A 12843-nucleotide genomic window follows, 5' to 3' on the forward strand; every position below is an offset into this window, starting at 1 on the left:
CAAGTGCTCCATAAGTGCTAGCTAGTATTTATTAATAATAAAAAGGATTTTCAGTTGATCATGTTGTTTAACCTATGAAATGGGGACAGTACATATACCTATAGGTATGGGGCTGGAAATAAATGTGGACTGCCTTAGCTAAGGCTGAACAGGAGACAGAGGGTATGGAATCTGGTGACCAGGAAGCTGGACAGCTAGGAGGTGTCTCGTTGAAGCTATACTTGTGATTGGTTTGCTACCAGAGCTTGGAAGTTCCCATCTCTCTCCCCAGGAATACACACTTACAAAGGAATTTGTACTTATGATTTACCACTCCATAAGCACCATGCAGATAGGAATACTATCTAATTTGTTCACCTCAAGCATGCAAGTAAATATTTGTTGGATTAATAAACAAATGGGGCTTCCCTGGTGGCGCAGTGGTTGAGAGTCCGCCTGCCGATGCAGGGGACATGGGTTCGTGCCCTGGTCCGGGAAGATCCCACATGCCGCGGAGTGGCTGGGCCCGTGAGCCATGGCGGCTGAGCCTGCTCGTCCGGAGCCTGTGCTCCGCAATGGGAGAGGCCACAACCGTGAGAGACCCACGTACCGCAAAATAAATAAATAAATTAAAAAATAAACAAATGAATACAAAGTCATATACAGAGACTCTGACCTTATCTACTAGGATTTTAGTTGTGCTATTCCCTCCACTTTGGCATACCCTCGATTCCTCTTCCCAGTCCCTGCCCCGTGCCTTTTCCACATGTGTGTAGTAAAAACTTTATCCTAGCCCAAAGACAGGTCTGACCTTTGCCCTCAGCTTCTGGGAAGTAATCTCTTAGCCCTTGAAATGTCATGTCTGATAGGAGTATTTTTGTTTGCCTGGGGGCCTTGGGTCAACTGATAGTCTAACAATGTTATTTAGGATGGGGTTTTGGGCCACATCAACAATGTGATTCAGGGTGGGGGCTCTGAGTTACCTGGTATCAGCTCATCTTCTGAGAAGACTGGAGATGGGGATCAGCCAGAGGGGCAGTGATGGAGCCCCAACAAAATCTTTAGAAGCTTGGGTGTGCTTTCCTAGTTGGCAATACTCCATGAATATTGTCACATATTTATGCTGAAAAGTAACATTGTCCTGACTCCACAGGGATAGGAAAACTGAAGCTCCCTGTTTGGTACTTTCTTATACTCTGCTCTGTGAGCCTTTCTGGTGGATTATCGAAGCTAAGGGTGTTATTTGGGACTCCTGGACTTTCAGTTGGTGTCAGAAGGGAGGGTTGTCTTGTGTGAACTGTTTCCCTTAACTTCACAGTTGCTCAAACGTTAACATGGTAGAAATTTCCCTGTCTTCTGAGACTTAGTTCAAACATTTCCTTCTTTGGTAGAGATTTCTAATGTTCATCCATATCTAGTTCTCCTGCCCTTCTGAGTTCATAGGACTTTTAGTTTTCTGTTCCCTTGAAGTTGGATGAAGCCATGTGATCAGTTCTGGCTAGAGAATTTACCTGTAAGTGAGAAACAATCTAGGGCTCTCTTTCCAGCTGTGATGATTATGGAAATATGTCTTGAGATGGAGTTGTAGTAAGGCAGAAGCAGCCCAGATTGTGTACTATCACATAGGTGATAGCTGCCCCAGAGAGTCAGCTGGACTCACAGCAGGATTTGTATGAGCAAGAAATAAGTTCTTGCATGTTAAAGCCATTAAGATTTGGGGAAAAATCTGTTACTGCAGCACAACTAAACTTATCCTGATTGCAAAGATCTTCCTCAATCACAATTAACCACTCCATTTTTTGAGTGCTTCCAGGCCCACATCCATCCTTGTTATGGTCCATGCTTATATGTTCTCACTAAATTCTGAGTGACTGTAGATATTTTATTTTAGTCATCTTGGTATTTCTTGTGTACCTGGCCCAGATTACATATTCAGGATATGCAAGTTGAATCTAATTCAGCTGGTTGGCAGCATGGCTGTTGTGGAGATGGACATAAACCTGCCTAAACAATCTGCCTTAAATGATGTACTGGTGAGCTAAACAGAAGTAATAGAGGCTTCTGAAGAACACAGGAACACTCTATGGCCATGTACCATTCCTTTCTTCCTCTTCCCCAACTATATGAGAAAACAGTGTCCATGTGACACTCATGGCCTACTGGAGAAGGAAGTCACAGTTCAAGAGAGAAATGGGAGAGATGGAATCAGAATAGAGTGCTTCCAGGGAACATGAATTTTACCTCCCAACACCCCCTCTAACTGTGTTGCAAACCCAGATGGTCTAATCTACCTATGGTCAGGCTGAACTGTTGCCCTGCAGGTGGTTGGACTTGGTGGAATGCTGAGGTCTCATTTTGTTATCTTGGGCCTGGTAGGTAAAGGCCTGGGCAAACAAGATTTACCTCACCAGTCCCGTATCCTATTCAGGACAGAAGTCTCTGGGAGCCAGGGGTAAGAAGGTCATCATAAATAAGGAAATCCCAAAGGGTCTAAAAGTTAAGTGGGTCAAGCAGCAGAGTGGTGGTCTCTGTGACTGAAACACTGAAGTAAGCCAAAGCCCACAGCAGAGACCTTAGGCCTCCTCCCCCTTGCTCTTGGTACTAGAGACAAAAGGACCTATGGCTGTAGTCACCTGTTGGAAGCCTAGGTTAGAAAACTTAAGATACAGGGCTCTCAAGGAGATTATAGAGAGTGATACATTCATGTGCTAGTATCAACCTATTCCATATTCTTGCTTCCAACCCCCCTCAACCCATGCTGCACCCAGGAACTCTCTGATAGTAGGCAACTCTGAGATCAATTTGAAGGGGGTTGGGAGATGGGTGAAGAATAAGTATTTTATTAAGGTCAGTGTTTATTTCTTCTGGAGAAAGGCAGGTTAAGTAGTATCAGAACATACAAATTATTGTGTCTCTAATGGGCAGCATAAGATACCACATGGGAGCCTTGTGGGCAGCAAGGAGCATGTATGTGCAGGAGACACCATGATGAAAGAAACAGTAAGGTCACTCCATCCACTTTGGGGGATGGATAAAGAATATGTCTACCTCTGAGGAGACAGGACTGGAAGCATTAGGAAAGAACTGGAGGTGGGGGATTCCTAAGTGATATGGATTCTGGTTAGGTCCCAAAAGCAGCTTTTAAGCTCATGTGAGAGTACACAGGGCAGGTGCTGGACTTACAGCTGCAAGGAAAAGGAGCAAGGTCAGGAATGGGCCTTCAAGTCTTGTGAAAGAGCCAAGTGACATGAAGGATAGTCCCACCCATGAAGACATTTGAAGCACCCCTGGTTACAGGATCAAACTTGATTCTTGTGGCCCACTCTTCCAGAAAAGACATGGAAGGCCACAGACAGACCATGGAAAGCCTGGCAATAGAACAGCAGGGCTGGCAGGCCAAGACTAGGCTGGTGTAAGCTGTCCCTGCCAGGCAAATTCCCTTTATTTCACAATTGGTAAAACACACACACAAACACACACACAAAATGGCATGAGAGCTATGCCTGGAGGTGTCTTTTTACTTCTTTTATTGAACTCCATAAATATTTTCATAAGGCTTTGTGTCATTACAACATCATATTTTTGTTAAACATTTTTTTTAAACACACAACTTTGACACTTGTTTGACAGGGTCAAACAGTCAGATAGAAGAAATGAAATAATAAACTGGCAAGTGCAGAGCAGCAGGGGTAATCAAAATCACTGTTGCCCATCCATCCACCCCAGCCCACCCCATCCCCAAAACACTAAAAATCACTATTTGGCTTCACACTAGAATTGTTAGAACTCTCTTGTTGCTGTCCTTATAAATCCTTTAGAGATATACACATAGAAGGGACAAGAGGGAGAGAGAGAAAGAGGAGGTGGATTTCTGGGTTAGGACCATCCCACAAGAGGGCCCATAGAATATATTAGCAAAGCCTTTTTGAGCAAATCCAGGTCTCATTGAGTTGAGGAAAGGGGATCTCTGGGCCATGCAGAAACAGAGATTTACAGAGTTCTTGTGGATAGCATCGCTATGGGAACACAGAATAGGCTTGGATCCTAAGCCCAGGTAATGGGGTTCCGCTTGGGGCTGTTGGCCACCGGTCTGCTTTTCTGCCATAGACTGGGGGAATATTCCAAGCAATGGTGAACAGATTTCTTGTTGTTTTCATAAATTATTGGCATCTGATGAGGCCAGTGGGTTGGGTGGATGAGAGGTGGGTGGAAAGAGGTGATAATCCCTGATTCTGGAGCTCTGGGCACAGCCCCAGGGGAGCCGGAAGTGGGAGTGTGAGTGAGCTTGGCCAAGAGAAGTTGTAGGTCCAGGGACCTGTCCATGCATCCCCACTTGGTGTGCCCCCAGGCCCTGGAGAAACAAGTCAAGGCCAAGCCTAGTGAGAAGGAATTGAAAGTAGGAAAATAATGTACACTCAAGGGAGGCCTACACAGCCAGACATTCTGTTTGCCAGGGAAGCCACTTTAGCTTAGGCACTGGGTACCAGGCTCCTTGTCAAGTGGGCTTAAGTAGCTGGGTCAGGTGCTGAGCAGTTGTGGCCAGTCCCGAGCCCTGGCCTTCTGCCCAGCTCACACTTATCCTTGGCTAACTCCTCAAGTCTCATTTGGGTGTGGTGGAATGGGAGCTTAAACAGCTTGTAATTTGATTCCCATAGAAGAAAAATTCCCAGGCTGGGCAGGGCCTGGTCTGGGTCAGGAGGCGTAAGAGCAGCAATCAAGCCAGCTATGCTGTGTCCCATGCAGCCATGAGTCCTTTCATGATTAAGTCTTCTCCCACAGGGTCCAGGATAGACTCAAAATCTCCAGATTCCTCACTAGAATGGCTCTACATAGTAGGGCCCATTCTTACTCCTTTGTACTCCATTCTCCTTGCTGTTCAAGGTCTATCTATCTGAGGGGCTATGTGGAGAGGAGGAATAGGGAGTACTCATAGGGAGTCTGTCTCTTTGTGTGGAAAGTTAGTTTTTCCTAAGTGTAAAGCCTACCAAAAATGAGCCTGAGGGTAGCATCTCTGCCTCAGATCCTTTCTCCACAGGGAAAAGTCCCCTAGGCTCCTCGCTTGCTTACTTCAAATGTTGTGGGATGGGAGAATGTTGGAAACAGGGCAGTCTTTGAGTGCTAGAAGTGCTTTAACTATGCCCATACCAGCAACCCTCCTGTGCAGGGGAGAGCAGGAGAAAGAAGGAAGACAGGAAGAGGGGAAGGAAGGAGCCATGGAAGATTATCCATGCAATCGGCTAACAATGGGGGAAGTTTCACATAAGTTAGGAACTGTAAGTACATATCTTGGGCTGAGGTTGTCTCTTTCATGCCCATCTTTGTTCTTTCTTATAAGAGGTTACTATCAGCCTTTGATTCTGTCCAGGTCAATAATTTGAATACAGTTGATGATCTTGGTGAGGTGGGCTCTGTCTTGACCTCTCACAGATTCCAGCAATGCTGCCTAAACAATCTGCCAATGGGGAGCAGGTACAACCAGGTCCCCGATTGCAGTGGGGAGTCCTACTCTAAACCTGCTTGGTACTGGAGGCAGTTGAATCCCTCCTCCAGGAGGCAGAGTCTCAGCCTCTTTACTTCTAGTTCAGATTTTTTAGTTTAGGGGAGGGACAAGCCTAGAAGAAACACCATAACCAAAGTGGCATGAAGAAGAGAAAAACTGACCCAAAAACCCCAGATACAAAACTGGCATGACCCAGCAGTGCTGCAACATGGGAATCCCCAGTGCTAGCAGAAGAAATAGCCCAAATGCAGAATGCTCCCTGAACAGAAGTCTTCTCCAGCATCATTACTCTGACATTCCCTTGCTTCTGTTTAGTTTCGATCCCTCTACAACACCTAAAACACAGTGAAAGCAATAGAAATATTGAGCACTTATGTCACAGGGCACAACAGAGCATGTCCAGACTGGCATGACTGAGGACAGAAGATGCAGGGAAAAGGCTATTTGGGGCAACTGCAGGGTTGCAGAAATAATTCGCAGATGATCAGTTGAGGGAGTGGAGGAAGGGGATCCTCCCTTTACCCAGTGAAAAGGAAAAGGAAAAAAAGAAATTCAAAACTCCCAAACTCCACCACATCAAATTAAATTCAAAAGTCATCAGCATCAGTATCATCAGGTAACTAAAAAACAATACAAACACATCTATGTTAATAATGACAAGTCAATGAATCACTCACAGGAGAGCAAAAAGATTATCTCAACAAGAAAAGGAACAAATAGAAATGTCATTTTCTGAAAGTAAAGGGGAGGGGGACAGGGTAAGAATGGAAAACATTTTAAGAAGGGATCATGTGTTTGGAATTCATTGGTACTTCTTCCTACCAACTACAGATTTTACTTCCCCAAAACAACAGAAAACATTTTTGGTCCTTCTGCGTGTGTGTGTGCGTGTGTGTGTGTGTGTGTGTGTGTATGTGTGTGTGTGTGTGTGTACACTCAAGGTCCTGTGTGCGTCTGTGTATGCGTGTGTGTGTATGTGTGTGTGTGTGTGTGTGTGTATATATATATATATATATATATAAATTTCAACAGTGCTTCTCCGAAAAAAGGTCCATCTATAAATATAATTTTATTTACTTTATTTTAAAATTATCTGCCTCCCTGTTGGTATTATTTTTTGAAGGGGGTTAACCTGCTGAAGTTTTGCCAGAATGGTGACTGGCTGCGCTTGGGTTCGGTGAACTCAAAGACCTGCGACTGAGCGATGCCATCAGGGACCAGGTACTGGCCCTGGTTTAACGGGTCCTGCGGTGGTGGGTAGGAAGGAGGAACTGAGCGAGCAGAGGTGACACCTAGAGTAGACGGGAGATCAAAGGGAAATGGTATAAATTAAGTAGTAAGGGGATTCTCAAAGCACCTAGTGCCCACTTTTAATCCTTATCTCTATTCAGAACAGAATAGGCTGAGGAACACAGCATATGATTCAGAATGCAAGGGTGATCTCTCTGCTGCTCCCAAATACCTTTCTCATCTGCTGGTCAGTGTCTGAAATTTCAACATTATAGTTTCTCTGTTTGCCTTTGTTTGATGACTTGATCCCATTACCCTGGAAGTAGTATCATATTAAGCCATCATATAACATATTAAGACATTCACACTTCAGTGGGAAGGAACCACTTCTTTTCTAAAAGCCAGTATTTTGTTGTTTTGTTTTTGTTCTTGTTATTGTTTTCCAGCTTTATTGAGATGTAACTGACATACAATGTTGTGTAAGTTTAAGGTATGCAATGTGATAATTCATTATACATATATATTGAGAAATAATTACCACAATAAGGTTAGTTAGCACATCCATCACCTCACACAATTACCTTAAGTATACAATAGCGTATTGTTAACTACATTAACCATACTGTACATTATATCTCCAAAACTAATTCATCATATAACTAGAAGCTTGTGCCCTTTGACCAACATCACCCCACTTTCCCCAACCCCAACCCCTGGCAACCTACTTTCTGTTTCTATAATTTTGCCTTTTTCAGATTGCTTATATAAATGACATATTGTATTTGTATTTTTCTGTCTGACATTTCACACAGCATAACTCCCTAAAGACCATCCATATTTCCATAAATGGCAGGATTTCCTTCTTTTTATGGTTGAATAGTATTCCACAGTGTGTATGTGTGTGTGTGCGTGTGTGTGTGTCTTTTTTGGGTGTATGGTTTATAAAAAAGTTTCTCCCATTGCATAGGTAGCCTTTTCATTTTGTTGATTGTCTTTTGCTATGCAGAAGCTTTCTAGTTTGATGTAGTCCCACTTGCTCATTTTTGATTTAGGTGTCATATTCAAAAACTCATTGCCAAGATCAATGTTGAGGAGTACAGGGAAAACAGGGAAAACCCTGTTTTCTTCTAGGAATTTTATAGATGTGGGTCTTACACTTAAGTCTTTAATCAGTTTTGAGTTAATTTTTGTGAGTGGTGTTATATAGGAGTCCAATACAGTCCTTTGCATGTAAATATTCAATTTTCCCAATACTATTAATAAAAGAGACTATCTTTCCCCCACTAAATATTCTTGGCCTCCTGATAAATATTAGTTGACCATAAGTGTGGGTTTATAATTGGGCTCTTGATTCTGTTCCATTGATCTATATGCTGTTTTTTATGCTAGTACCATACTTTTTTGATTATTATAGCTTTGTAATATAGTTTGAAATTGGGATGCATGATTGCCCCAGCTTTGTTCTTCTTTAACAGAACTGCTTTGGTAAATTGGGGTCTTTTGTGGTTCCATATGAATTTTAGGAGTGTTTTGTCTCCTTCTATGAAAAATGCCATGGAATTTGAGATAAGGATTACAGCAAGTATACAGATGGCTTTATAGAGTAAGGACATTTTCACAATATTAATTCTTATCATCCATGAATATGGAATATCTTTCCATTTATTTGTGTCTTCTTCAATTTCTTTCATAAATGTCTACTAGATTTCAATGTGCAGATCTTTAACCTTCTTGGTTAAACCTATTCCTAAGTACTTTACTATTTTGTGCTATTGCAAAGGGGATCATGTCCTTAATTTCTCCTTTGGATGTTTGTTGTTAGTGAAACACAACTGATTTCTGTACACTGATTTTGTATCCTGAAACATTACTGAATTCCTTTATTATTCTAATATTATTATTTCTTGGGATAGTCTTTAGAGTTTTCTATGTATGAAATCATATCATCTGTAAACAGAGACAATTTGACTTCTCACTTTCTGACTTTAATTGCTTTTTATTGCCTGACTGCTCTGGCTAGGACTTCAAGAGCTATGCTGAATAGGAGTGGTGAGGTTTGGAATCCTTGCCTTATTCCTGAACTTAGAGGAAAAGCTTTCAAACTTTCACCTCTGAGTATTGTTATTAGCGGTGAGCTTGTCATAAAAGGCATTGATTATATTGAGATATGTTCTTTGTATACCCAATTTATTGAGAATTTTTATCACGAAAGATGTTGAATTTTGTAAAATGCTTTTTCTGCATCTATTTAGGTGATCATGTGATTTTTATCTTTCATTCTATAAATGTGGTGTGTCACATTTATTGATTTGCATATGTAGACCATGCCTGCATCCTAGAGATGAATCCCACTTGATGATGATGCATGATCCTTTTATGTGCTGTTGAATTTGGTTTGCTAGTATTTTGTTGAGAATTTTTACATCTATATTCATCAAGGATATCTAGTAATATCTTTATCCAGCTTTGGTATTGGGGAAATGCTAGCTTCATAAAATGAGTTTGAGAGTGTTCCTTTTAGGTTTTTGACTAGTTTGAGAAGGACTGTTGTTAATTCTTTTTAAAATGTTTCATGTAATTCACCAGTGAAACCATATATCTGTTCCTGGGCTTTCCTTTGTTGGGAGATTTGACTACTGATTCAACCTTCTCACTTGTTATTTGTCTGCTCAGATTTTGTATTTTTCCCTAATTTGAGACAATAATAGACATATTACATTGTATAAGATTAAGGTGTACAACATAATGATTTGATATATGTATATACTGCAAAAAGATAAGCACATTAAGGTCACTTAACATCCATCACTTCACATAGTTACACGTTTTTTCTTTTGATGAGAACTTTTACAATCTACTCTCTTAGCAACTTTCAAATATACAATACAGTTTTGCTAACTTTAGTCTTCATGCCGTATGTTACTTCCTCAACCTCATTTATTTTATAACTGAAACTCTACCTTTTGACCACATTCACCTATTTCCCCAACCCAAAACCCCTTGCATGTGGCAAACATCAATCTCTTCTCTGTTTCTACAAATTCAGTTTTATTAGATTCCCCATATGAGTGATATCATACAGTATTTGTCTTTCTTTGTCTGAATTATTTCATTTAGCATAAAACCTTCCAGGTTAGTCCACAATGTGGAAAAGACAAGATTTCCCTCTTTCTACAGCTGAATAATATTCCATTGTGTGTGTTTGTATATATTTATTTTATCTATTTATCTGTCAAAGGACACTTAGGTTGTTTCTATGTCTTGGCTATTATGAATAATGCAGTAACAAATATGGGGTACAGATAGCTCTTCAAGATAGTTATTTCTTTTCTTTAGATATATACCCAGAACTGGAATTGAATTATACGGTAGCTCTATTTTTAATTTTTTAATGAACCTCCATACTGTTTTCCATAGCAGCTGTACCAACTTACACTCTCACCAACAGTATAAAAGGGTCTCCTTTCTCTACATCCTTCCCAGCACTTGTCTTTTGATAACAGCCTTTCTGAAAGGTGTGAGGTAATATCGCATAGTGGTTTTGATTTGCATTTCCTGATGATGAATGATGCTGATGTACTTTTCGTGTACCTGTTGGCTGTTGGAATATTTTCTTTGAAAAATGTCTACTTAGGTCTTTGGCTTATTTTTTTTTTTTTACATCTTTATTGGAGTATAATCGCTTTACAATGGTGTGTTAGTTTCTGCTTTAATAACAAAGTGAATCAGTTATACATACACATATGTTCCCATATCTCTTCCCTCTTGTGTCTCCCTCCCTCCCATCCTCCCTATCCCACCCCTCTAGGTGGTCACAAAGCACCAAGCTGATCTCCCTGTGCTATGCAGCTGCTTCCCACTAGCTATTTTACATTTGGTAGTGTATATATGTCCATGCCACTCTCTCACTTTGTCACAGCTTACCCTTCCCCCTCCCCATATCCTCAAGTCCATTCTCTAGTAGGTCTGTGTCTTTATTCCTGTCTTACCCCTAGGTTCTTCACATTTTTTTTCCCTTAAATTCCATATATATATGTTAGCATACGGTATTTGTCTTTCTCTTTCTGACTTACTTCACTTTTATTGGAATATAGTTGATTTACAATATTGTGTTAGTTTCTGTTGTATAGCAAAGTGAATCAGTTAAACATATACATATATCTGCTCTTTTTAAGATTCTTTTCCCATAAAGGTCATTACAGAGTATTGAGCAGAGTTCCCTGTACTATACAGTAGGTTCTTATTAGTTATTTATTTTATATATAGTAGTGTGTATATGTCAGTCCCAATCTCCCAATTTATCTCTCTCTCCCTTTCCACTTTGGTAACCATAAGTTTGTTTTCTATATCTGTGACTCTATTTTTGTTTTGTAAATAAGTTCATTTGTACCATTTTTTAGATTACACATATAATCAATACCATATGATATATGACTTACTCTGTCTGACTTACTTCACTCAGTATGACAATCACTAGGTCCATCCATGTAGCTTCAAATAGCATTATTTTGTTCTTTTTTATGGCTGAGTAATATCCCATTGTATATATGTACCACATCTTTATCCATTCATCCATTGATGAACATTTAGGTTCCTTCCATGTCCTGGCTATTGTAAATAGCACTGCGATGAACATTGGGGTGAATGTTTCTTTTTTATTTTTTTAACATATTTATTGGAGTATAATTACTTTACAATGGTGTGTTAATTTCAGCTTTATAACAAAGTGAATCAGCTATACGTAAACATATATTCCCATCTCTCCTCCCTCTTGCATCTCCCCCCCCCACCTCTCTACTAACAAATGTAAAATAGATAGCTAGTGGGAAGCAGCTGAATAGCACAGGGAGATCAGCTCGGTGCTTCATGTATCTTTTTGATTTATGGTTTTCTCTGGATATATGCCTAGGAGAAGGATTGCTGGATCATATGGTAGCTCTATTTTTAGTTTTTTAAAGAACTTCCATACTGTTCTCCATAGTGGCTGTACCAATTTACATTCCCACCAACAGTGTGGGAGGGTTCCCTTTACTCCACACCCTCTCCAGCATTTGTTTGCAGACTTTATGATGATGGCCATTCTGACCGGTCTGTGGTAATACCTCATTGTAGTTTTGATTTGCATTTCTCTAATAATTAGCAATGTTGAGCATCTTTTCATGTGATTTTGGCCATCTATATGTCTTCTTTGGAGGGGTGTCTATTAGATCTTCTGCCCACTTTTTGATTGGGTTGTTTGTTTGTTTATTTTTTTTGATAGTGAGCTGCATGAGCTGTTTGTATATTTGGAGTTTATTCCCTTGTCAGTTGCTTCATTTGCAAATATTTTCTACCATTCTGTGGGTTGTCTTTTTTTTTATGGTTTTCCTTGCTGTGCAAAAGCTTGTAAGTTTAATTAGGTCCCATTTGTTTATTTTTGTTTTTATTTTCAGTACTCTAGGAGGTGGATCCAAAAAGATATTGCTGAAACTTATGTCAAAGAATGTTGTGCCTATGTTTTCCTCAAAGAGTTTTATAGTATCTGGTCTTACATTTAGGTCATTAATCCACTTTGAGTTTATTTTTGTGTGTGGTGTTAGAGAATGTTCTAGTTTTATTCTTGTACATGTAGCTGTCCAGTTTCCCCAGCACCATTCATTGAAGAGACTGTCTTTTGTCCACTGTATTTCCTTGCCTCCTTTGTCGTAGATTAATTGACCATAGGTGCATGGGTTTATTTCTGGGCTTTCTATTCTGTTCCACTGATCTATATTTCTGTTTTTGTGCCACTACCATACATTTTTGGAAATGATTTTTTAAATTTTTGTTTTATATCGGAGTTGATTAACAATTTTGTGTTAGTTTCCGGTGTACAGCAGAGTGATTCAGTTATACACACAGATGTATCTATCCTTTTGCAGATTCATTTCCCATTTAGATTATTACAGAGTATTGATCAGATTTCCCTGAGCTATACAGTAGGTCTTTTTGATAACTTTAGTTTTGTAGTATAGTCTGAAGTCAGGGAGCCTGATACCTCCAGCTCCATTTTTCTTTCTCAGGATTACTTTGGCTATACAGAGCCTTTTGTTTCCATATAAATTAAAAAAAATTGTTCTAGTTCTGTGAAAAATGTTATTGGTAAATTAATAGGG

At 40.1% G+C, this 12843-nt stretch overlaps 1 protein-coding gene across 9 annotated transcripts in view; it reads right to left on the reverse strand.

Moving 5' to 3' along the window:
* Positions 1-3489: 3489 nt before the first annotated feature.
* Positions 3490-12843, reverse strand: part of ARHGEF9 (Cdc42 guanine nucleotide exchange factor 9) — a 223590-nt gene continuing 214236 nt past the window's right edge. For 8 of the 9 annotated variants that reach the window (XM_060291795.1, XM_060291801.1, XM_060291799.1 and 5 more), the window contains one exon: positions 3490-6771. In XM_060291795.1, the coding sequence (XP_060147778.1) occupies positions 6590-6771 (182 nt within the window). In that variant the 3' untranslated portion in view covers positions 3490-6589. The remainder of the gene's footprint in view (positions 6772-12843) is intronic. The other variant, XR_009560590.1, reaches the window with a different exon arrangement.

Source organism: Globicephala melas, chromosome X (assembly GCF_963455315.2).
Source record: "Globicephala melas chromosome X, mGloMel1.2, whole genome shotgun sequence".
In the NCBI taxonomy this organism is placed as follows: Eukaryota; Metazoa; Chordata; class Mammalia; order Artiodactyla; family Delphinidae; genus Globicephala; species Globicephala melas.